Source organism: Dysidea avara, chromosome 7 (assembly GCF_963678975.1).
Source record: "Dysidea avara chromosome 7, odDysAvar1.4, whole genome shotgun sequence".
Lineage (NCBI taxonomy): Eukaryota > Metazoa > Porifera > Demospongiae > Dictyoceratida > Dysideidae > Dysidea > Dysidea avara.
The window spans coordinates 21076243-21104124 of NC_089278.1; the positions used below are offsets into that span (position 1 = coordinate 21076243).

The 27882-nt window shown below is 39.2% G+C and overlaps 2 protein-coding genes across 2 annotated transcripts in view; both read left to right on the forward strand.

The window, feature by feature from the left end:
• The window catches only part of LOC136261097 (uncharacterized), a 40766-nt gene extending 22090 nt beyond the window's left edge, over nt 1–18676 (forward strand). The window contains exons 6-9 of the mRNA XM_066055065.1: nt 14590–14781; nt 14832–15215; nt 17554–18592; nt 18649–18676. Of these exons, the coding sequence (XP_065911137.1) occupies nt 14590–14781; nt 14832–15215; nt 17554–18592; nt 18649–18676 (1643 nt within the window). The remainder of the gene's footprint in view (nt 1–14589; nt 14782–14831; nt 15216–17553; nt 18593–18648) is intronic.
• Nucleotides 18652–27882, forward strand: part of LOC136260369 (uncharacterized) — a 35626-nt gene continuing 26395 nt past the window's right edge. The window contains exons 1-5 of the mRNA XM_066054082.1: nt 18652–21853; nt 21907–22006; nt 22060–22154; nt 22203–22257; nt 23773–24105. Coding sequence (XP_065910154.1) covers nt 18690–21853; nt 21907–22006; nt 22060–22154; nt 22203–22257; nt 23773–24105 — 3747 coding nt within the window. The 5' untranslated portion in view covers nt 18652–18689. The remainder of the gene's footprint in view (nt 21854–21906; nt 22007–22059; nt 22155–22202; nt 22258–23772; nt 24106–27882) is intronic.

Here is a 27882-nt window from a genome sequence, read left to right on the forward strand (position 1 = left end):
ATATGAGCGACCAAAGTTTGGGGTTTTTTTCTTCGTTTTTTTCTTCTACTTTTGCTTCTTCTTTTCGCACACTTCGCAAAATCCGCTATAAAACACGAATGCGTACTCCAATCGGGTTGAAATTTGGTACACTTAAAGGGTTCATTATGGCAAATGTCAGTACCAACTGTGGTAGGAATCCGATCAACATTCACGGAGTTATGACCGATTATTTGCGTAAAATACGGTCACAGGTCTATCACGACCACAGGGTAAACCCCTTGAAGGAATGAGCTGAAAATTGCTATGTAGCTGGAGTAATTATCGTAGGAGTGCCTTTCTGTGATTTGAAAAGAATCGAGATAAAGACCATGGAGATATGACACAAAATCCAACCTGTGTCACAATTACGCGATTGATTTTTATGAATAACAGAACTATTAGTTTTCACGCCTACCAGACAAACCGCTTAGATAGGGACCTGTCAATGCACCAATGGTCCAGGCAAATAAGGTACAGGAGGACCATTTATGCTGTCATAAAAGGTCCGGCCAGACCGCTTATGCTTACATACTTGGTCCCCCCGGACCACCCATGCCAGTGCATAAATGGTCCGGGCTGAACATAAACGGTCCGCCTCCGCGCTTAAAAAAAAGTTTGTCATGCATGCACCCGATAATTATGCTGGCGTGAATTTTGCAGCTAAGTTAACATATCTGAAGCAATATGGTTGATGCTACAATGTCAACGATCTTCTACAACCTACATGCAGCAAACTAAATCATCTCATATAGCATATTTGCCTTTTGTATTCACCTTACCTTTTGGTTAAACTAATAAAAATAAAATAAATAAATAAATCTAGTAGCTACACACTAAAAACCACTGCACCTACCTTTATTTATGTCCATGTAGCAGCTTGATGTCACGAACTGCCACCACCTATTAACTTTCAGACATTAAAAGTATAAGTTAATTAAAATGCTTTTATTATAATTACTGTTCATTTACTGGGACTTTTGGCAACTTGCCATTGAGCAATAATAAATAAATATAAATAAATAAATGTCCCAAAGTACTTGTGTATTACCATTCCTATAGGATCTATTGGACTCCTGAAATGCATAATTAGAATTCTTGTATAAATAAGCTATATGCCATATAGCCCTGCATGTATTTCTTTCAAGGTAGCTATCATAATGAAATTTGAGTTTTTGCATGCAAATCATGCAGCGTACCACTATAGCTAAATATGCGTACACTAATGCAGCTCTTTGTCATTGTTCAAACTCCAGCCTAGTTATAAATTCACGACACACTAGCTTTTCCATGTTATAGTACCAACCAGGGGCGGAGGAAGTAGTTGATATGAGGGGGGGCTGGGCTGACCCAGGCTTATCTCTAGTTTGGTAAGGTGAGACCAAAAAAAAAAAAAAGGTCACAACCAACTAACAATAGCTTTCCACCTCATCAGTTACTATTTCTAGCTGATAAACTACATAAAAATCCTTACATAGCTCGCTACACAGTGACTACTTTATTAGAGTGACTGCTCTATTAGAGTATCTTGATCTTTATCACGGTTTTCAGTCCCACTCCAAGAAAGATAATTTCGGTGTGATATCATTCTGAGGGGGGCTAAGCCCCCTCTCAACAGACCGAGGGGGGGCTTCAGCCCCCTAGCCCCCCCCTTTCCGCCGCCTATGGTACCAACCATAACTGTATGTGCATGCTATTATTATTCAAAATCAGGTTCTGAAAGCATTCATATAGCACTGGAACATTTTAACCTTCTTGACATCTTCTAGGTTTCATGTATGTTTATGCAAAACTATAGTGTCAGACCACAACTTATACATCTATCTACAAGACATAATAAACCATATCTGTATATACTCATTGTTGATTGCAATCAACTACATACTTCGGGTGACTTAATTAATGTGTATATGAGGTTACTTTCAACAATTTATTTGAGTAGCTGCTATGTTACTGAATATTTACGAGACTGCTGTAAGGTGACTGTTCTATTAGAGTATCTCGATCTATAGTGTACAATAATTGATGCCGCCTGGCCTGGGACCCAAGTGGTCCGGGTTCTGGCTAGTTATGCCTCTCTCAAAGAGACGCGAATGAACTGTGTACAGTAATAGCTAGCTATAAGTTAGCAATATTATAGTTTGCTAGGCGCCAACTTCTTCAGCAACTGTCTGTAACTTTGTGGAGGTAGCTAGCTACAATGCGAAGATGGTACTCCGCCAGTATTCGCTAACTCATGCAGTGCTGAGGACGAACTGTCTCCAGATTTTGGTTAAGTTGATAGTATAGCCTCGGTTAGGTAATTATTTTGTCACTCAGTATAGCTAATCACAACAAGTAGTATCGAGTGCATGGCTTAGCTTTAATAGCATTGACATTCATAACCCGGACCAGTTTTACTCGGGTAGGACCATTTTTGCTGTCATAGCTGGTCCGGCCTGACCGTTTATGTCGAACATATGCGGTCCGGCCGGACCGTTTATGCACCCGGACCAAATATTTTGTTACAGTCTGCAACGCAAAAAATCAATATCCTCAAATCAACTACCTAACTATTGTCATGTGTTAGGCTAAGTGTAACTTAAATAACACCAGCGTGGCAGCCAAGTTTGTCACTTTCTTCTGGTAGAAAACGGTACAAATGTCTTAAAATCACGTGATTTTTCATTGCAGCGGTCCGTAGGGTTCTTCGTATGCCACGATATTCACTCTCAAGATTGTTCAAGTAATCTATCATCAACTCAAAGTATTGGTGGTTTGATTTTATTGGTCAGTTTCTGGTGGCAGCACGATCTGTGCAGCTTTTTGGCGACAGACAAAATGTTTCTTCCTCTGGAGCACAGGACAAGCAGAGCAGCAACTGTGTCGTGGGTAAGCAATGACCAGTACTAGGTAAAGTACCTGCATGCGGAGTATGGTTATAATTGAAGCTTGTTAGCCATCTATATGCTGAAATTCGGCCAAACGACGCGATTTTTGCAAACAAATACCAGAATTGTAGACACATCAGTGAGATAGTCTCCAACAGCAAGGATACAAAGCTTATAAACACCTAACAATATGACTATCTCGCCCAGTAAATGCATAGAGCAATCTACCATACACTGCACTACCACTGTCCCTGTAGTCGGTGTGTTACTGATCATTTCTTGATTAACTACACACTGTTTTAGACAATTTATCATGTGTTCTTTTATTATTATTTTATAATTACTACTTTTGGCTGTAGGAACAAGCCTACAGACCTTTAGTACACCATGTGTATTGTCAATTCTTGTATCTGTGTGTGTACCTAAGCTCATGCTTGTATGTGTGTACTATAAAGCATTAATAAATAAATAGTCTCGCGGCACCCGACCCTTTTTAGGGTCGGGCGCCACGAGACTAAGAGCAATCCAATGCATGAAATAGGCACTCACGTGATCGATATTCGAATCTCGGAAAATACAACCATAATCTATTCCAATGACCGTAAAATCACTTGGAATCAAGCGACAATCAGTTTGTGTGCATTTCGTTCAGCATCTCGATTAGCGCAGCAGTCTAAGACTCTCCCTATGATGCCATCACAGCCGAACACACCTTGCACTGGCCCAGACCATGCCCGAGCAAACAATTAGCAGAAATATTTACAAAAGGAGCACACTGCATGGTTCCTATTCAGAAATGAAAGCGATTCCATGTGTATCTCTGCGATTTGAATTTCAATCACGTGAGTGCCTATTTCATGCATTGGATTGCTCTATGCGTTTACTGGGCGAGATAGTCGTATTGTTAGGTGTTTATAAGCTTCGTATCCTTGCTGTTGGAGACTATCTCACTGATGTGTCTACAATTCTGGTATTTGTTTGCAAAAATCGCGTCGTTTTGGCCGAATTTCAGCATATAGATGGCTCGGCCAGATGGCTAACAAGCTTCAATTATAACCATACTCCGCATACAGGTACTTTACCTAGTACTGGTCATTGCTGACCCACGGCGCAGTTGCTGCTCTGCTTGTCCTGTGCTCCAGAGGAAGAAACATTTTGTCTGTCGCCAAAAAGCTGCACAGATCGTGCTGCCACCAGAAACTGACCAATAAAATCAAACCACCAATACTTTGAGTTGATGATAGACTACTTGAACAATCTTGAGAGTGAATATCGTGGCATACGAAGAACCCTACGGACCGCTGCAATGAAAAATCACGTGATTTTAGACATTTGTACCGTTTTCTACCAGAAGAAAGTGACAAACTTGGCTGCCACGCTGGTGTTATTTAAGTCACACTTAGCCTAACACATGACAATAGTTAGGCAGTTGATTGCAGGATATCGATTTTTCGCGTTGTGGACCCTAGCTTAGAGCAATGAGCTGAAGATCGGTATGTAGCTGGAATAATTATCATAGAAAGTCCTTGCAGTAGTACAGAAGAATAGGATTACAAACCACTGAGTTATGATTCGAAAACCAACTACGTGTAGCAAATGCGAGATCGAGATACTCTAATAGAACAGTCACCCTAATAGAGCATTCAGCTACGTTTATAACTTACTCCATTATAGAATTATATTGCATTGCAAGTTATTCTATAGGGAGTTCAGCTATGAACAGTTAATCTTATAGACAATTCAGCTACAAGCAAGTCACCCTGTAGAAAGTTTAGCTGCTAAACTCTCTACAGGGTGCTTACAACTTTAGCTACAAATATGTCGCTGTAGATATTCAGAACATTATAAGCCACACCGAAGAGAGTTCAGCTATAAACAAGTCACCCTGTAGAGAGTTCAGCTACAACAAGTCACTCTGTAGAGAATTCAGCTACAAACAAGTCACTGTGTAGAGAGTTCAGCTACAAAAAAAAAAAAAACTACCCAGTAGAGAGTTCATCTATATAAACAAGTTAGCTACCCTAAAACTCTGCTACAAACAAGTCACTTTATACAATCTTCAGCTACAAGTAAGTCACTCGGTAGAGAGTTCAGCTACAAACAAGTCACTCTGTAGTACAAACAAGTCACCATGTAGAGAGTTCAGCAACCAATCAAAAAACCACCCTGTAAAGAGTTCAACTACACAAACAAGTTATAACTCTATAGAAGGATCAGCTAGAAACAAGAGAGAGCTCAGCTACAAACTTAACAGATCACACTGTAGAGAGTTCAGCTAGAAACTGTAGAGAGATCAGCTAGAAACAAGTCACCCTGTAGAGAGATCAGCTAGAAACAAGTCATCTAGTAGAGATCAGCTAGAAGACATCACCTTGTAGAGAGTTCAGGTACAAACAAATCACCCAGTAGAGAGATCAGCTAGAAGAAGTCACCTTGTAGAGAGTTCAGTTACAAAGAAACCACCATGTAGAGAGTTCAGCTATGAACAGACCACCCTGTAGAGAGTTTAGCTAGAAACAAGTTATCCTGTACGACCTGTAGAGAAATCAGCTATTACCTTGTAGAGAGTTCAGCTACAAAGAAACCACCATATAGAGAGTTCAGCCGCAAACAAATCAAGTTGAATAGAGTTCAGCTACAAACAAATCACCCTGTAGAGATCAGCTAGAAGCAAGTCACCCTGTAGAGAAATCAGCTAGAAGAAGTTACCTTGTAGAGAGTTCAGCTACATGTAGAGAGTTCAGCTGCAAACAAATCACCCTGTAGAGAATTCAGCTACAAAAAGATCACCCTGTAGAATTCAGCTAGAAAAAAGTCACCCAGCAGAGAGATCAACTAGAAACAAGTCACCTTGTAGAGAGATCAGCTAGAAGAAGTTACCTTGTAGAGAGTTCAGCTACAAAGAAACCATCACGTAGAGAGTTCGGCTGCAAACAAACTATCCTGTAGAAAGTTCAGCTATGAATAGATCACCTTGTAGACAGATCAGCTAGAAGGATCACCTTGTAAAGAGTTCGGCTGCACCGTGCAGATAGTTCAGCTACAAACAAGTCACCCTGTAGAGAGATCAGCTAGAAGAAGTTATCTTGTAGAGAGTTCAGCTACAAAGAAACCACCATGTAGATAGTTCAGCTGCAAACAAATCACCCTGTAGAGAGTTCAGCTATGAACAGACCACCCTGTAGAGTTCAGCTAGAAACAAGTCACCCTGCAGAAAGATCAGCTAGAAACAAGTCATCCTGTAGAGAGACCAGCTAGAAGAAGTCGCTTTGTATGTAGAGAGTTCAACTACAAAAAATTACTCTATAGAGATATCAGCTAGAAGAAGTCACCTTGTAGAGAGTTCAGTTACAAAGAAACCACCATGTAGAGAGTTCAGCTGCAAATAAATCATCTGTAGAGAGTTCAGCCAGAAACAAGTTCGCCCTGTAGGGAGATCAGCTAGAAACAAGTCACCTGAAGAGAGATCAGCTACAAAGAACCATCCTGTAGAGAGTCCAATTACAAACAGATAATCCTATAGAGAGTTCAACTAGAAACAAGTCACCCTGTAGAGAGATCAACTAGAAACAATTCATCCAGAGTTCAGCTAGAAACAAGTCATCCTGTAGAGAGATCAGCTACGAACAGATCACCCTGTAGAGAGTTCAGCTACAAACAGGTAACCCTGCAGAGAGTTCAGCTAGAGTCAAGTCACCCTGTAGTGAGAATCCTGTAGAGAGTTCATCTACGTACAAGCAAATCACCTTGTAGAGAGTTCAGCTACATTTCAAGTCACCCAGTAGAGAGATCAGCTGTAAAAAAAGTTATCTTATAGGGATTAATCGACATGTAATAAAAATATGTATTATATGTATATATTATTTGTACATTTACTGATAAAACCAAAATTAACGTATTTATAAAATCTGCTTCATCTTTTTCTTCTTCCTGTGGTAAAGAAAAAAATATAGGTTAAAAAGCCCCAAAGCCATCCACAGGCCGGCTTTGGGTATGCTAATACAAAAAGAAGTGAAATCTAATCCAAAGCAGCCAAGCTGTAAAAAAAAGAGTGCGGCCCCCAAAAAGGGTATTGTGAAAAAAGATGTGAAATCCAAGGTGGCGGCCAAGAAATGGCTGTGATGGTAGGTTAATGGCAAAAATTTTAATTACGACAATTCAGGTGAATTTGGTGCCAAATCCTAGTGGAGAAGGCAACACAAATTCACCTGAATTGTCATTATTAAAATTTTGCCATTAACCTACCATCACAGCCATTTCTTGTCCACCACCTTGGATTTCACATCTTTTTTCACGATACCCTTTTTGGGGGCCGCACTCTTTTTTTACAGCTTGGCTGTTTTGGATTAGATAATAACTATATACACAAGTAGATGAATCAAACCTTTTAAACAGACCAATGCACTTCATTGTATGTACAGATATGGATAAATTCCATAGCAGAACCAACTACTATGTATCTGCTGAATGTACTATTAGAGTAGTTAGGTGACTGCTCTATTAAAGTATCTTGATCTTGTACATCTCCAATGCTGATCCAGGTCCTTAACCTTTAGCATATATCCGGTGATATAATGTCTTGGAAAGATGTTTATATAGTGCATTTATAAGTATTATTAGTGATCATATAATTATGCTAAGACAAAATTTCATTATAATCCTTAGCATATTGATCAAGTAAAGCCTAAAAGTGAAAGGGGGGGGGGGGGGGGGGCTTCAGCCCCCCAAAGCCCACTCTCCCCCCCACATCTGCCTCTGATGTTAGGCAGTGGTGTATTTACACAACTAGATGTTATTATGCATACATACACGCGCCCAGAAAAATGCTAGGAGAGATTGACTTGCACATAAAGGCTGAGTAACACTGTGTAGGATAGACGTAAGTAGCAATTGTTAATAGTATGGTGAGCAGTGGTAGTGTGGTGAATGGTGCTACGTATGTGCAATGCGTAACTCTGTAAAAAAAGGGGGCATGTATATTATGCATGCTGTTAGGAAGATGGGAAGGTTAGGGGTTTGGGAAATTTCACTGAAGCACGCGGTTGACTCCAGGGGGTACACTGACGCATGTGCTGTGTTTCTAATTAGAGCCTATACATACCTATTTGGTGCCCAAAATGAACCTTATCCGAAATTACATCACAGACATAAAAATGGCCGCTGTAGTGTGGGGACGTTCGTAAAATTTGTATGGGCCACTGTGGCAAGAAAGTTTTTGAACAAGAATATCTCATTCAAGACAGAAGATATATCAAGCTCTAACCAGCAGGTATGGTTATAAATTAGCTGAAAGAATAGCAATCTAGCATTGTTTTGAAATCAACCAAAAATCGCTTTTACGCACTTATTGTGTTGTCTTATAGCCATACCCACTAGTTAGAGTTCGATATCTTACTTCTTGGCTGAGATACCTCCGTTCAAAATTTTTCTTCCCATAGTCACCCATACAAATTTTACGAACGTCTCCACACTACAGCGGCCATTTTACATCTGTGACGTAATTTCGGATATAGCTCATGCTAGCATGCTATAGTCAGTAGTTCCTTACTCAGGATGCACTGGCAGTTAGCTCCAACATTAATTCATTTAAGTGATCATTTAAATTCTATTAAAATCATTATAGTACCATAATTAGCTTTTTTTTCATTGTAAAATAATTTTTGTATGGAAGCACTTGTACGAATATTTTTTGCATAAGGTCAAGCTACTCTAATAGAGCAGTCATTCACATAAATCATAAGAAAATATTTTTAGACAAAAATCTTTATTACGAAAATTTTTTTGCAGGAAAATAAAGCGAATTGTGGTATGCAATGAATCTTAGTGTGTTTAACGTCAATAGCATTAAAATACAAAAACCTCACAATATTGAATATTAAAAATTGTCAAAACATGATTTTTTGCCTGCCTGTCTCCAGGGCCACCCAGAAGGGGAGTGGGGGCAACTGGGGAATTTTTCCCAAGGCCCCAGCCTGAAAGGGGCCCCAGGGGGCCCATCAAGGGCCCCTGGCTATGAAGGTTCAAAACTGAATGTGATATGAATTAGCTGAATAGCTACTACAAACATCATAATATTATAACATATATGCTTTATTGTCCACCCATGTCTTCAACATTCAAAAGTAGCACTTGGTCTTGGTGCTTGGTGCCTAGCAGCTGGCATCATATGTAGGAACCATATGTAGGAACCATGATTCATAATCATGGGATCGGCTTTGCACCTATGAATACAATTTTAATTAGGCGCTTATATGGCACTGTGCCTATCAACTGTGACAACTAGTGTGTATGGCACAGCATGACAATTTATAAGCTTATATTCTCTCAAGGAAGGATTTACAGAGGTAACATTAGCTTGAACATAAGCCCCCTTGAAAACTTGTTAAAAAGATCGATATGCTCTAATAGAGCAGTGAGGTATATACTCTGATAGAGCAGTCAGGTGTAGTCCAATGGAACATGCATGTAAATATCCATATGTTAAGAAACTTCATTAGTGGAGTTTTTCAGACATTCTAACATCATATGCAAAACTGAGCATGACCTTATACTGCTATAGCTTTGGTGTGCAGTGTTTGAAGATATAGAACTCCAGTATTTTTGTCACTTGGACATGCAAAATGATATATGTGACTGGATTTTGGAAAATCACCCTTATGGGTGCATTGTTGATTCAGAGATAAAACGTACTTTAATAATTCAAAGCTTTGTTACTCACCAGCCTTGGCAGCTACATGTTTGGATTTTTCAGCAAAGATGGAGCAATTCACAACCTTTAAGAACAGTTAGTGGCCAAGGTAATCCCTGTAAAGTTTCCCACCATTTTAGATAGGTTTTTTCACCAGTTTTGCTGTATCACAAGTCCTCAAAAAGGGGTGGAGGGTGGGGGTGGCAGGGTGGGCAAGAAATAGACTACAAAATGGACAAGAATGTAACTGAAGGCACCAGACCACAAAACAGCCCTTCAGAGGCAGGAAATAGACTGAAATCTCACTAAACAGACATACATCACACATTCAGCTCCCTGCTCGTCTGTCCAGAGTGTATGAACCCCCCAAAGCACTTCCCTGTTGTTCACAGACCTGTACAGACATCTGGGGTGGTTATACAGGTCGCCAGAGAACAGTCCACCAAAAGCAGACCCGACAAGCTGAAGGCGAGTTTGATATGGAAATTGTTTAATAGCCTGATAGTGCAGCAACTTCATGCTGGTGTTATCTCACTTTTGGCTTTTGCGCCCATATGGTTGATTTTGCTAAATCCTGTCACATATATGCATATTTGTAGTTACAATATTTTGATTGTAAGTCATTCCATTTGTATCAGTGGATTTATGGTTTCTATACCAGTGGGATAACTATCATTTACAGATGTCTATATGTGCCTCTATGTCTTATGCTGTCTGTTTCCACTAGGTAGCTTTATCTAGTACTAGCTTCATCCCAGGGGCACTTATAATTAAATAATGTACTTTTTTTCATAAAATATAGCAATTTGCTGAGTTTTAATTTATTAAAATATTGAAAGTCTCTCAGCAGCTGAAGCATCTCTTCTGGTAACTTAATACTGCTGTTGGAAACCACCTTCAAAAAATCCTGGCTATGCCCCTGTATATATACAGAATGTACTAGGAGAGTGGCTATTATAGCTACCTATAGCTACATGATTTAATTTTGTACAGGTGCTGGCCTGGGGAAAAACAAACACACACTACACCACATAAATCTAGTAGTTTGCAGTTTAAGGTGGCAGTCAAGCAGCTAAAAGTGCCTCAGGTAAAGAGGGAGTGCACACCCTCCATATAATAATGAATGGAAACATTCTTCACATAGCTCAACAAGTCAGTTTGAAAGGTAAGTGAACAAAAAAGTGGCTGTCTTGTGCGCTAAGAAATACAGTTAGTTATGGCAGCTTATTTAAATAATACTTCTATAATGGGTAGTATATCTTTAAGGCAAAAGTGAATGAAGCGACAAGTTATTACAGCTAGCAGGAATGCTATAAATGTGAGGTGGAGCAAAACAAAGTGTTGCACAAGCGAAGCTTCAGGTGAGAACTCTTCCATTGCATATCAAACTAGAATTTATTTTAAATAATGTATTTTAAAATATAATTCAATTTCTTATATGCATTTTAAATATATATCAAAATATTCAATCTTGCAGTAACAAGTGCCACTCCTACCATGTAGAGAATTCAGCTACAAACTAGTGACCCTGTAGAGACATCAGCTTGAAGAAGTTATCTTGTAGAGAGTTCAGCTACAAAGAAGCCATTCTGTAAAGAGCTCAGCTGCAAACAAACCACCTATATACAGAATTCACCTGCAAACAAATCACCCTGTAGAGAGATCAGCTAGAAGAAGTTATCTTGTAGATAGTTCAGCTACAAACAAATCACCTTGTAGAAAGATCAGCTAGAAGAAGTTTCCTTGTAGAGAGTTCAGCTACAAACAAGCCACCCTGTAGAAAGATCAGCTGGAAGAAGTCACCTTGTAGAGAGTTCAGGTACAAACAAATCTCCCTGTAGAGAGATCAGCTAGAAGAAGTTTCCTTGTAGAGAGTTCAGCTACAAACAAATCACCCTGTAGAAAGATCAGCTAGAAGAAGTCACCTTGTAGAGAGATCAGTTACAAAGAAACCACCATGTATAGAGTTCAGCTATAAACTAGTGACCCTGTAGAGACATCAGCTAGAAGAAGTTACCTTGTAGAGAGTTCAGCTTCAAAGAAACCATCATGTAGAGAGTTCAGCTGCAAACAAATCACCTGTAGAGAGTTCAGCTACAAACAAATCTCCCTGTAGAGAGATCAGCTAGAAGAAGTTTCCTTGTAGAGAGTTCAGCTACAAACAAATCACTCTGTAGAGAGATCAGCTAGAAGAAGTCACCTTGTAGAGAGTTCAGCTACAAACAAACCACCATGTAGAGCGTTCAGCTAGAAGAAGTTACCTTGTAGAGAGTTCAGCTACAAAGAAACCATTCTGTAAAGAGCTCAGCTACAAACAAATCACCTGTACAGAATTCAGCTACAAACAAATCACCCTGTAGAGAGATCAGCTAGAAGAAATTACCTTGTAGAGAGTTCAGCTACAAAGAAACCACCATGTAGAGAGTTCAGCTGCAAAGAAATCACCCTGTAAAAAATTCAGCCACAAACAAATTGCCCTGTAGAAAGATCAGTTAGAAGAAGTTACCTTGTAGAGAGTTCAGCTACAAAGAAACCATTCTGTAAAGAGCTCAGCTGCAAACAAATCACCTGTACAGAATTCAGCTACAAACAAATCACCCTGTAGAAAGATCAGCTAGAAGAAGTTACCTTGTAGATAGTTCAGCTACAAACAAATCACCCTGTAGAGAGATCAGCTAGAAGAAGTTACCTTGTAGATCGTTCAGCTACAAACAATTCACCCTGTAGAGAGAGCAGCTAGAAGAAGTCACCTTGTAGAGTGTTCAGTTACAAAGAAACCACCATGGAGAGTTCTGTGATAAATATATGTATTACATATATAATCTGTACATTTACTGATAAAATCAGAAATATTTAAAGTACATCTGCTTCATCTTTTCTTCTTCCTGTGGCAAAGAAAAAAAGATAGGTTAAAAAAGTCCCAAAGCCGGCTTATTGGGGTATACAAATACAAAAAGAAGTGAAATCTAGTCCAAAACAGCCAAGCTGTAAAAAAAGAGTGCGGCCCTCAAAAAGGCTATGGTGTGCAGCGGCACCAAATTCATCTGAATTGTCGTTATTAAAATTTTTACCATTAACCTACCATCACAGCCATTTCTTGGCCGCCACCTTGGATTTCACATCTTTTTTCACCATAGCCTTTTTGAGGGCCGCACTCTTTTTTTATAGCTTGGCTGTTTTGGATTAGATATATATATATATATATAGGGGCCCACACTTTAACTCTTTGCCCTGGGTCCCTTAAATTCTCTGGGCGGCCCTGCCTGTCTCAGGTACACATAATATAGATGTCATGACAAAACTTTGAAGCACTTCAGAATACAATATAACAATTGGCTATCAGCCATTTTGACCAATAATGCTGTTGACTAATCAATGCAACTATTGGTAGGCTATTTGTGCCAATCAAACTTTTCATCAGTGTAATTATTAGCCTTTATAACATGAATTATGGTAGTTGTTATTCTTATCACTTTGTTACCTTTCATTATCAACCCTTTTCAATTGCTGCATAAAGTCTTTACCCTGTCGAAGGATCAATTTGATGCACATGCATAATTTAGAGCATTGCACCTCGTGTTTACATCAATTATCAATTATGGGTTACAGTTAACGTTGTGAAGCACTATTTGACCAACACTTCTCCCAGGAGAAGAAGAAAATAAGCACACTATGTTTATGAAGTGGAGATATGATATTGAGTTTAAGACAGCCATTTTTTAGAATGTGCAAACACTGTTGAAAGTGGAACAAAAGATTCCCAAGTGTTCTGCAAAGTAAGTATTAGATGCCTAAATGTTCTGCATGCAGTAAGTATCGATCTAGTACAATTCAAATAGAAAATTTAGCAAAAGCTAGTTAGGTGAATGATTATAACTAGTGCCAATTTAATTTGCACTACCACTACCACTACCACTTATATCAAAGTAAATAATGTGGCATGTAGCCTACAAAGTTATGCATGATTTCGATTGCATACAGTAGCTATGTACATTCATTCAGTTCATTAGCTAATTTTATAAAACATTACACACTACAAATTGTACACAAATTACTTACAAATGCAATTACTTCTCAGTAAAATTGTGTACTTCAAAGTTTGGTGATAAATAGCTGAAACTGGTCTCAGATTCAATCTCAGTGTATTCTATTTTTAGAAATTCCTAGGGTGTGCCCCCAGACCTTTTGCTTCACACTGTGAGATGTGTTTTGCACACCAAGGCAATGCGAAACACATTGTCTTGGTGTGCGAAACACACACTATGTCTTATGGACATGCATCACAGATGGTCAATCAAATTTTACTTTTGATTAACCATTCTGTCTGATCAATAGTTTTCCCTTATATTGTACTCTGCACTTATGCTACTGCTACTTGAGAAGTAGTAGAAAGCTGTACTTGTAATGCTCAATTTACTTCACAACAACCATGTCCCTTATTTATCTGGCTGCACTTATAACAATCACCAAACAGAACATGGTAAACCACACCCTCAATGATCTGGCTGTACTTATAGCAATTGGTTTTACTGCAGAAAACAGGGCAGAGTGACCACACCCCTGCACATGGAATACCAGAGGCTCAGCAGTTATATTGAGATACTGCATTAAAGCGGTCACCCTAATATAATAGCCATATGTGATACACAGTTACACTGCTATGCTATGCATAACAATAAGTAAACACATTAATGTATTCAATTTAAAAAAAAAATGATTCTAGTGATAGAGGTAGTGAAATGATGGTATTACAGTGTAGTTGTTTGGGAAATCCCTCTTTCAACATTGTAATAGTATGTCAATGTAAAGATTTCTCCATGTAATTATGTTAGGCAATTTGATAATGCATTTTGTTTTGTGACAACCTTTTCAGCGTGCAAAAGAAAAAGAAAAAAATTAAAGTCAATGTAGGGATTTTCCATGTAATTATGTTGTAATACCATCATTCAAATTTCTTGTTTCATTACTTCTTTTAATTTTGAATATGCTTGCTGCTTACACTGTCTTATACAGTCCTTTGTCCACCACTTGATGATCCTGAAAATGGAATGATTAATTGTCCACTGGGAGATGATGGAGTTACTTCATATGAAGATATTTGCACATACACATGTAACAATGGTTATGAGCTAACTGGTAATGACACTAGGACCTGTCAGAGTAATGGGAGCTGGAGTGATGGTGATGGTAATGTGTGTGGAAGAGGTAAATGTATATTCCCTGCTGCTTACACTTGATTACATATCATTTCTTAGTCCTTTGTCCATCACTTGACAATCCTCAAAATGGAATGATTAGTTGTTCACTGGGAGATGATGGAGTTCCTTCATATGAAGATATTTGCGCTTCTACATGTGACTCTGGTTACGAGCTAGACATTGATAATACTAGGATATGCCAAAGTAATGGTAGTTGGAGTGGATCACCAGAGTCCTGTACCATCATGAAGTGTCCCTCATTATCACTACCAACTAACAGTATATTGGCGGAGTCTTGTAATAGCACATATCAGTCAATGTGTAATCTACAATGTGAAGAAGGCTTTAATGGAACTGGAGACCCATCATATGTGTGTGATGTGTTAAGCGATGGATCAGTTATGTGGATGGCTAGTGGAGGAGGATGGAGTTGTTTAAGGAGTAAGTTGTGAATAAACATGCATGTTCATCAGTAATGTATGCTGAAAGCTGTAATGAAACAGTAGGCAAACGCATAGAAACTAGAGGACTCCTGTCTCTAATAGAACCATCATATGCGCAGTAATAAAATCTATATAAAAACAGCCAAGCTGTGAAAAAAGGGAGTCAGGTGTTATGAAGGTCGCACTCTTTTTGCACTGCTTGTATTTAATATGGCCCCAAAGCCTACTATAGATCAGCTTTAGGGTTTGATTTTGATCAGATTTCTTATGTATAAGCAGAATGATGATTATATATTACATATTTTTATTTGAGAACTTGTAATGCAATACTCATAAATCGTTCTAGAATGATCTAGATTTTCCATTACATTGTTAGATCAATGCATGAAATTATAACTTTTACTATCCATTAGAAAATGGTATGTATAATATGCTTTATCTTTGGATCTTCACTAAGAGACCTGCTAGCAGGTTCTTAAAATGGTTAGAAACCTGCTAGCAGAAAGACCTCAAGCATCACAAATCTCACTTTTGATCATTGATTTACAATGCTTTCTCTAAGCATATTCAGGCTGATAGCCTGCAGTGGATGACCATTCACCCAGACCAACATGTGGTTAACCACTCTATTCATTTTATAGGCATGCTTAAAAGAATTCAATTATGGGTACTTATGTTTGTTACGATGAATGGAGAAGTCCAGAAATATCACGGAAAATTCTGTATAGTGCCCATCTGTTTCTAGAGTGTTTTAAGGCTGTTTTCGCCTTCTATTAAACAATGGATGGACTTTGCTAAAGACCTGAATGGGTAAGCTTCCTTGTAGAAATGTTATTTTTGCACTTCGTGTAATGTGGGTGGGGTCCATATTTGAAACCATGCCTCTTCTTCTTCTTTTTTTTTTTACAGTATCATTTAAAAAGCATACAACATACATACAATTAAACACAAAGATGTCTCTGTAACAGTTTCAAAACAGTAGACCATCCCTCTTCAGAACCTCTCAGCCTGATGTCTAAAGGAGTAGATACCCATACAGTACCGCCCAGTGGTAACATTACACTTGCGAGCAGTTGACATTCGTGTAGCCAATTTTCAACTTGCGATTTCTTTGGCATGTGTGTGCTAACTAACTCACCATGTGTATCCATGACACGCAAGCTCCCTCGGGTGGCTGCTCCAGTAATCGTGTGCCTTCGCACGTGATGTATTCCAGTCGTGCGTCGTGTCAAGTCGTGGCCTGGATTTGAGCACTCACAAGGGATTGTAACGTTACCTCTGGGTGGTACTGTATGTTAGTGATCGAACCAAGAAAGCTTCTTCTAGAGATGTGTATTGAACTGATGAGGATAGTGATAAAGGATCATCATTTAAACTTCTTAAGCAATAAGAATGTGTCAATGGAGCAGTGGAAAAAGTTGGACAAAACTGCTGTAGAGGCCCTCGACCTTGGAAATCAAGTAATTTACAAAGTAGGTCCACAACACTGGCCTCACGGCGAGAATGTAGTGAGGGAAATGCACATTCACTCAGTTTCTCAGCCATTTTCTGTACTACTGTGGCTCCACTGAAAGCGCAACTTGTGACAACTCGTTCCCATCGTATAAATCCACACAAGCTGCTTCTTTGACATACGTGTTCTTTACACTGCTGTAAGCACTGGCTACCGCTAACCCAGGTCAACTTTATCAATCACTGCCATTTCCCAGCTGTGTCAAATCCGAGTCTAACGTGTGAAAGGAAGCAGTGCGAGCTTTGATTTTTTCAGTACTTTGACCAAAGCACATTCAGTCTCCCACAATTATTTTAACAGTGTGTGACAATTTCAGAATGACATATAACCCAGTCCCACAATGACTCTGCCTATATGCCCTTATAAAATGCATACATTTTCTAAGTCGGTTAGAGACCATGCCCTTGGATCTTTGTGCTAGGTCTGTATCCTACACGTAGATTTACACTAGAGCTTTCATTTGTTCAGTGTTTAAGGGTTTGGGTGCTAGATGTAGTTTAAACAAATCCTGGACTACCATATATTTCAAAATTTTCCCCTTGGTGACTGTTCTATTGGAGTACCTCTGCCCCACCAGTTGCACTTATTTGATTTTGCCTTGTAACTCTGTAGTTGTGACTCTGACTTCTTTCAAACCATCACAAGGTACTGCCACAGTGCTTATCCTATATACACACACCAATTGTCAATGTACCCATATTACCAAAAGCAGTTTACACTGTAGTATTGACAAAAAATTGATGTTGTTAGCACACTATATTATCAAGTAACTAGCTAATGATTCAAGAGCCACATTGCATGCTTCTCTATTTAATTGTTGCAGGTGATATCCTTCAACCACCGCAGATATCTACAGCTAGCGTTCAACCACCAATGCCTTCAACTGATGTTCAACCACAAATGGCTTCAACTGAGGTTCAACTACAGATGTCTTCAGTAGAAATTCAACCACAGACATCTTCAACTGATGATCAACCACCGATGTCTTTAACAGGCATTCAACCACAGATGTCTTCAACTGTTCAATCACAGATGTCTTCAACAGGCATTCAACCGCAGACATCTTCAACCGAAGTTCAACCTCAGACATCTTCAACTGAGACTCAACCACAGATGTCTTCAGACGTTCAACCACAGATGTCTACAGATATTCAACCACAGACATCTTCAACTGAGACTCAACCACAGATGTCTTCAGACGTTCAACCACAGATGTCTACAGACGTTCAACCACAGATGTCTTCGGACGTTCAACCACAGATGTCTTCGGACGTTCAACCACAGATGTCTTCGGACGTTCAACCACAGATGTCTTCGGACGTTCAACCACAGATGTCTTCGGACGTTCAACCACAGATGTCTTCGGACGTTCAACCACAGATGTCTTCGGACGTTCAACCACAGATGTCTTCGGACGTTCAACCACAGATGTCTTCGGACGTTCAACCACAGATGTCTTCGGACGTTCAACCACAGATGTCTTCGGACGTTCAACCACAGATGTCTTCGGACGTTCAACCACAGATGTCTTCGGACGTTCAACCACAGATGTCTTCGGACGTTCAACCACAGATGTCTTCGGACGTTCAACCACAGATGTCTTCGGACGTTCAACCACAGATGTCTTCGGACGTTCAACCACAGATGTCTTCGGACGTTCAACCACAGATGTCTTCGGACGTTCAACCACAGATGTCTTCGGACGTTCAACCACAGATGTCTTCGGACGTTCAACCACAGATGTCTTCGGACGTTCAACCACAGATGTCTTCGGACGTTCAACCACAGATGTCTTCGGACGTTCAACCACAGATGTCTTCGGACGTTCAACCACAGATGTCTTCGGACGTTCAACCACAGATGTCTTCGGACGTTCAACCACAGATGTCTTCGGACGTTCAACCACAGATATCTTCAGACATTCAACCACAGATATCTTCAACTGAGGTTCAACCACAGATGTCTTCAGCAGAAGTTCGATCACAGACATCTTCAACTGAAGTTCAACCACAGATGTCTTCAGCAGAAGTTGAACCACAGACATCTTCAACTGAAATTGAACCACAGACATCTTCAGCTGAAGATCAACCACAGATGTCTTCAGACATTCAACCACGGATGTCTTCAGACATTCAACCACGGATGTCTTCAACAGAAGTTCAACCACAGACATCTTCAACTGAGGTTCAACAACATATGTCTTCACTTGTCCTACTACAGATATCTTCACCGGAGGTTCAACCACAGATGTCGTCAACAGGCATTCAACCACGGATGTCTTCAACTGATGTTCAACCACAGACATTTTCAACTGCTGTTAAACCACAAACATATTCAACTGAAGTTCAACCACAGATGTCTTCAACAGACATTCAACCACAGATGTCTTCAACTGATGGTCAGCTAAAGACATCTTCACCTGAAGTTCAACCACAAACGTCTTCAATTGAGGTTCAGCCACAGATGTCTTCAGACATTCAGCCACAGATATCTTCAACCGAAGTTCGATCACAGACATCTTCAGCTGAGGCTCAACCACAGATGTCTTCAGACATTCAGCCACAGATATCTTCAACCGAAGTTCAACCACAGACAACTTCAGCTGAGGTTCAACTACAGATGTCTTCATACATTCAACCACAGATGTCTTCAAAAATTCAAGCACAGATGTCTTCAACTGAAGTTCAACCACAGACATCGGATCAACCACTGATGTCTTTAACAGGCATTCAACCACAGATGTCTTCAACTGAAGTTCAACCACAGACATCTTTAACTGACGTACGTCAGATGTCTTCAACTGTTCAACCACAGATGTCTTCAACTGTTCAATCACAGATGTCTTCAACAGGTATTCAACCACAGACATCTTCAGCTGAAGTTCAACCACTGATGTCTTCAGACGTTCAACCACAGATGTCTTCAGATGTTCAACCACAGATGTCTTCAACTGATGTTCAACCACAGGCATCTTCAACTGAGGTTCGACCACAGATGTCTTCAACTGAAGTTCAACCACAGACATCTTCAGCTGAGGTTCAACCACAGATGTCTTCAACTGAAGTCCAACCACAGACATCTTCAACTAAGGTTGTACCACAGACGTCTTCAGAAGAAGTTCAATCATTGACATCTTCAACTCTCTTACAACCACAGACATCTTCAACAGTAGTCCAACCACAGATGTCTTCAGACACTGATGTTCAACTAAAGACATCTTCAACTGAAACACAGATGTCTTCAGGCATTCAACCACAGATGTCTTCAACTGAAGTTCAACCACAGACATCTTCAACTGAGGTTCTACCACAGATGTCTTCAACTGAGGATCTACCACAGTCAACAGACATTCAAATACAGACATCTTCAACTGAGGTTCAACCACAGATATCTTCAACCAAAGTTCAACCACAGACAACTGAAGTTCGACCTCAGATGACTTCAGATATTCGACCACAGATGTCTTCGACAGGCATTCAACCACACATGTCTTCAAGTGAAATTCAACTGCAGACATCTTCCATGGAGGTTCAACCACAGATGTCTTCAACTGATGTTCAACCACAGACATCTTCAACTGAGGTTCAACCACAGATGTCTTCAACTGAAGTTCAACCACAGACATCATCAGCTGAGGTTCAACCACAGATGTCTTCAGACATGCAAACACAGATGTCTTCAACTGAAGTTCAACCACAGACATCTTCAACTAAGGTTGTACCACAGACGTCTTCAGAAGAAGTTCAATCATTGACATCTTCAACTCTCTCACAACTACAGAAATCTTCAACAGTAGTCCAACCACAGATGTCTTCAGACACTGATGTTCAACTAAAGACATCTTCAACTGAAACACAGATGTTTTCAGGCATTCAACCACAGATGTCTTCAACTGAAGTTCAACCGCAGAGATCTTCAACTGAGGTTCTACCACAGATGTCTTCAGCAGAAGTTCAATTGCAGACATCTTCAACCATGGTTCAACCACAGATGCCTTCAGACATTCAACCACAAATGTCTTCAACTGAAGTCCAACCACAGACATCAACTGAGGTTCAACCACAAACATCTTCAGCTGAGGTTCAACCACAGACATCTTCAGCAGAGGTTCAACTACAGATGTCTTCAGATACTGTTGTTCAACTAAAGATATCTTCAACCGAAGTTCAACCACAGACATCTCCAACTAAAACTCCACTACAAATTTCTTCAGCAGAAGCTGAACCACAGTCATCGTTAACTGAAGTTCAACTGCAAACATCTTCCACAGAGGTTCAACCACAGATGTCTTCAACTGAAGTCCAACCACAGACATCTTCAACTGAAGTTCAATCACAGATGTCTTCAGACATTCAGCCACAGATGTCTTCAGACATTCAGCCACAGATGTCTTCGACCGAAGTACCACAGACATCTTCAACTGAAACTCCACCACAGATTTCTTCAGCAGAAGTTGAACCACAGACATCTTCAACTAAGGTTCAACAACCGACATCTTCATCTGAGGTTCAGCCACAGACATCCTCAACTGAGGATCTACCACAGATGTCTTCAGCAAAAATTCAATCACAGACATCTTCAACTGAAGTTCAATCACAGATGTCTTCAGACATTAAACCACAGATGTCTTCAACTGATGTTCAACCGCAGACATCTTCAACTAAGGTTCTACCACAGACATCATCAGAAGAAGTTCAATTACAGACATCTTCGACTCTCTTTCAACTACATACATCTTCAACTGTAGTTCAACCACAGATGTCTTCAGACACTGATACTGAAACACAGATGTCTTCAGACATTCAACCACAAATGTCTTCAAGTGAGGTCCAACCACAGATATCTACAACTGAGGTTCAACCACAGACATCTTTACCTGAGGTTCAACCACGGACATCTTCAACTGATGTTCACCCACAGATGTTTTCAACTGAAACAACAGCCACAAACAGTTTGCAAATGTTTATCACATCTGCTGTAACTTCTGCAGCTTTGCATCCCACTCCCACACCAACTATACCACCACCAGAAATAGTAGCAATTAATATTATGTTGGACTATGTGGAGGATAGTAATCCTATCCCACTGCTAGTTGACATCAACAATGCCATGATAATTCAGAGGTGAGTGAGGCATTTTTATGGGTTTTCTATTATAGAGTGCCATTTCATTGTAGTGCTACTGTGGAGCTTTTGGATGCTGGTAGAATGGAATTCCTGAGTGACACAGGTCCTGATAGTTCAACTATCACTAAAAGTATTTCAGATCATTTATTGGTACTATAATGCATAGTGATAGTATAATCAGTGTATATACCATGTGTTTGCAGGAGTACACTGGCAATGCCAATGTGAAGGATTATCTGGAGATTGTGAACAGGATAACCTATATGCATATGGGACAAAATATTACAGCGGAACAAAGGTATACTGAAAATTACATATTTAATGTGTAACATTCATCTGTACATAGAACTGTGATACTGATGGCTACCATTAATGGGGAGTCCTTCTCTACAAATATATCAGTAAGTTTAGTCATTGACAACAAGTGCTTACATACTAAATGATTAGAGCAGGTACTTTAGGAGATATATCCTAGTCTGGCACTAACAGAATAGGGGCAGCAATTGCAGCTGATTTGCACATGTTGCACATAAAATGTTTTGTGGCATGCACTGTATCATTGCTTGCCAGGAATTTGGGGACTATAGGTGAAACTTCAGGCTGCAGTAAGGATGATCCTCAATGGATCAGCACAGAACAAGAGTTCAAACCTTAAAAACCTTGCTTTACAACTGTATTCAGTCTAAATTAACCTACTTTCCACCAGAACCACACAACCACCTTATAGCATAATCAACTATAAATGTCCACAGTAATATTATGGCACCATTTACTGTGCCATCTGCTGTAGCAGCCATACTCTAAATAAATGGATAAGTGACTCCCTAGCACATTATTGTAAGTGAAGTGACATCACTTTATACTTTTAATCGCTTTAATTGTAAAGCCTTCAATAAATTGTAGTCTCTGTATCATATAGGATTTTGATGGATATTTCTTGGTATATTGTAGCTATTACCATTGTACTTGTGATAGTTGTAACACAGGCATGAGGGCTTTGTCTGATATGTATGCCCAAGTGCTGCAGGTCCGAGGGCAGAGGCTATATCAGGTAAAACCCAAATGCCGCTAATATATGACACTTGTCAGTCTGATAACCTGTACAGGCGATCAATCATCCAAGCCAACATGAATGCAGCCACTGGATAGATTATATATGCATACCTAAAATTTTTGATTATGGGTCAGCAACTAGTACGTTCTGGTTATGTTTGGTTACGTTTGGTTATGATGAATGGACATATCCTAGAGATATCATGGAGAATTTCAGTTACACGAGTTTAATGTTTTAATCAGAGAAATTGAATTGTTTATGGAAAAAGTACGGAGTTTACTAAAGGCTTAGATAGGTAAGCTTGCTTGTAGAGTGGTTTCTGTGGTAGCTTCATGATGGAGGCATGTCCATATTCAAAAACGTGTGGAAACAATTGGCAAATAAGTTATAGCACCACTTCTCACCTTAGTCGAATGTTTTTCAATTTCAACTCGTAGGATGGCAAGGATTACAAAACGCTATCTGTATGAGTGGTTTTCATGGTGAAATCTAAGTCGTGCATCCTATTCATGTGAGTATTAGTTGATCACCACAATCGATTTCAGCCTCAACGTCTATATAATCACTGCCCAGTTGTAGCCTGGCTACATTTCATATGTAGCCCAGGTGGCTCCTTTGTTCTGAGGTGTGAAAGTGTTATATGTAAATATATGACATAGGTCTTTATGGTTGTGGGGCAGCACTGCAAAACATGTAGCATGTATGTGAATGCAGATAATTGATAGAACACAGACACAAAGCAAACCATAATCTAATTACTAGCCTAATATATGGTGAAAAAATGATTTACCATTAATCCAATAGTATACTATATATCATTATTGGCATGATTCCTTAGCTTATTATTTCAAAATCATTTCAGATCAATCTAATACCAGTTCCCGATCCACCAGTGTTTGGTTTCACTGATCAGTCATGTGATGATAGTTGTACTCAATATTTATATGATACAAGAATTGATGGTCCACTCCCTGTACCTTACAAACAGTTCACTATGATATCTCATATATTGTGTTTGTGTGATGTTGATGATAACATAACATCTACTACTGTAACTGTCTGTGGAGACAATGGAATTGGTAGTGTAACCTTTAACAGTTATGGAGATATTGTGGTAACTGAGGAAACCGTCAAAACTGCTATGGTGTTTACTTTTACTAATATAACAGAAGGAGATTTTTCAAACATTTTAATGGTGAGTGTATGTGAGATGTTAAAAGTTATTGGAAGATGAAATCAACCGTACATGTATGTAACAATGCATTTTGGAATACTTCATATATGCAGTCATATATAAAACAATATGAAGGTAAAAATGCCAAATCTAGTTCTTCTGTTTACCGACTGAAAAAAAACAAAAAAAACAACATACGTATGCCAGCACATGCAAAAGGTTTTGGTGCTTGCATATATAAATACAAATAGGAAATGATATGTAATCCAAAGCAGCCAAGCCGTGAAAAAGAGATGCAGCCTTCCAAAAATATGCAAAAAAGATGAAGGTGGTGGCCAAGAAATGGCTGCAATAATGTTATAATGTCAATTATTTTGTAATGTTACAAAGTGATAGACATTATAAAAATTATTGCAGCCATGCATTTCTTGGCCATGCACAATTTTTTTAAACCAGGCATGCGCCCGCGGCCTGCAGCGCACGCTATGTTTACTGAAGTTGGTTTGGCCAAAACCGTGTGTCTCCATTAGCCTCATACCTAGACCCTATTTCCTTTCGGGGGGGGGGCTTATCGATTAGAGATTATAAGCACCCCCTCAGAAAGGGTCTGGTCATCTGCTCATACGATTTTTGTTCTGAAAATCAACAACTTTGTCGCATGTAATTGATGGTAACGACTTCTAAGTAGTCAGTGAAGCCATCCAAGAGTGTTATTATTGCGAAGTCAAAAAGTGTATAATACGTTCTGTGCCTTGTGCCACAAAAGGCTTCTTATAGAAGTCAGTTAACATCAATTAACATGCAACAAAGGTTGTTGATTTTTAACAAAAATGGTATGGGCAGATGACCAGACCCTTTCCGAGGGGGGCACTTATAATCCCTAATCAATAAGTGCCACCCCCGAGGAAATAGGGTCTGGGTACGAGACTATGTCTGCATGTCTGCATGTCTCTCATGTGAGCAAAAAGGCTTTGAGCTACAGAAAATAAACCTTCATTCAATGCATAAAAGCTGTTAACATACAGTATTAAAGCTTAACTATCTGTTTTCATCGTGTTTACTTAAAGGGTGTGTGGCTGGTAACTGAAACCAGATGAAACAGTTTAGTAGGGGCTAGCCTACGTGCTGTAACAGGCCTATAACAACTGAAAAACAACATAACAGGCCTTGTAAGCAACCAGGAATGGTGTATCTTCTCAAATTGTAGGGGGTGTATCCCTGCAAATGAAAATTAAGAGCAGCCATAAAGTTTTGTGTAGAAAATTTGCGTATGATAACACGATAGACAAACTACTTCTGTTCGTTATTTGTGGTTTGTTCAAGTTATGCTTCCCTAGCGATTCATAGCAACATAATTGATGAATTACAAAATAATTGGTGAACTATGAAATACATTTAATGTTAATATACTGTGTGTATCATTACAAACAAGGCGAGAAATAAAATGATAGCATGCTGTGTGTTAATATATAAAGAATTAATAAATTCAAGAGATAATATTTACTAGGTGCCCAGTTTTTAGAAGTACACAGCATCAACGTGGTTGATATAGTAGAGTCCACATGCTGCTGTTGTTGCTACTGATAGTAGAGGCCACATCTGAAATAGCTTGAGATGTACGGCAGCTCTAGGAATAAATGCCTGGGCTTTGCTATGCAAGTGTGACTTTGCTGTGTAAGAGTGCAGTAGTCAGGCTCTGCAAGTAAAGAACATAACAGGCACACAAACCACAGATACAAACAGATAAATTGTAGAAGCTGAGAAATGTGTACAACTAGACAGTAGAATGCATGCATATGGAATACACATAAACAAGAAACTGGTGTATTGCAAGTATGTGACCTGGTCTGCGAAAAGGGGTCTTATAGCCTTTTCGATTGCATGTACTTGGCAACCTGTAACTTGACTTGTGAATAAATTTAGTACCCTTATACCCCTAATGTAGCACTATGGCTTGGTGTAATATGAAGGTGATAAGTAAGTTGAAAACATGAGGAGTTATGGTTAGTCAAACTTGACAATTTGGAAAGGCTATAAGACCCCTTTTCGCAGACCGGATCACATGTACTCTGTGATATTTAGATATATTTACAACTAGATGTTGTATCAAACATCTATACACACGTATACGTACAAGTACAGAATAAAAAAATAAGCAAGGAATGGGCACACACATATAAATCTAAGAACTGCAATATGTGCCAACTAGGAGGGTATTGACTTGCAATAAAATGCTGGTAGTATAGTGAACAGTACTGTTAGCATGCAATGTGTGCCTCTGTAAAGGGGTGTGTATTATGTATGATTTACTGTGATGTGTGTGGGAGGGTTAAAGGTTTGGATAATTTTTCACTGAAGCAAGCGGTTGATTCCAGAGGAATGCAGATGCATACGCTGTATTTCTAATTAGAACCTAGCCTTACCCTTTGTGAGTATTGCTGCCCAACATAGCATGCTAGGCTATATCTCTTTACTAAGGATGCATTTACATCCAATATTAAGATCATTTAATATTGTTTACTAACCTTTACTACACCATGACTTCACTGCTGCCCCATTTAAATTCCACTGCTACTTCAAAGGCTCTTTTCTCTGGTTACTGCTATCATAGGTCTCTCATGTTAGCATAGCACTTATCATAATGATAATAATGATGACAATTGGTGCAAGTGGGTCTTAATCATAGTGTATTTCAAATACCAATCGATATTAAAATGCATGGCTATAATATCAGTTCCAATTTGATGGAACACTAGAGAAGTTATAATAGTACTGTATTGCAGAGTTTATTTGGTTACTTTTGTATTACTCTAATAGAGCACACATAGAATGTTCTAGATTTACCATTGGTAGATCTATGAAATTATGAACCTTTACTATTGAATATATTTTAGCTAGAATTTTCATATATAAAAGTAACATGATGGCAGTGGTTCATTGGTTAAGGATTTGAGTGTTCTATATTGAGGTCCCTGGTTCGATTGCTGGTAAGTTTTTTCCCAACATTTTCATGCACCTTTTTATCCTGTAGTGATTGTTCTATTAGAGTATCTCAACCCAATGATTTACAGTTGCTTGGTTTTTACCATGTAACTCTATAGCTGTCAATGCAATTTCTTTTAAACCACACAAGGTTGAGCTATGATGATAAACTTATGATTTTTAAGTTATTCCCATAAGCAGTTTACCTTGGTAGGCATGACAAAATGTAACGCAAATAATCATCTGTAGCTCTATGACTACACTTATCAGATTTGCACCAAACTTCATTGTAAATCAAGACACATGGTATTGTGTCATGTGGCCAAGAAAGCCAGCCACCACACTGTGAGTATATTGACAGGAAGAAAGAAAATGCCATTTTCATGCTCTGTGCTCCCTTCTTGAATTGGAATCATCTTTGTACTGCAAATGCCCTCCTTCTTCAGCACCCAACATACCAAATTTGAACAAGGTTGCATTATGCAGTAGTGAAATATGAGCCCTCAAAGTTCGGCTTAAATTCTTCATTTTTTTCTTCTTCATATAGGGGACTGAAAGGGCTTAGATAATTTTTTGCACACTTTGCAAATAAAATATTACAAAATGCAAATGCATAGCTTGATTTCTTGAACTCTTTGGAATGCATAGCTTCATTTTATAGTTGTATCATGGGCACAAGTGATTTGCCTAATATGTATGCCCAAAGCCCAAGGGCTGCAGGATACATATCAGGCACATCACGAGTGCCCATGTTACAGCTAATATGTAACACTTCCGTTTCAGGCTGATAGCCTTGATACCAATGTGAGTATAACC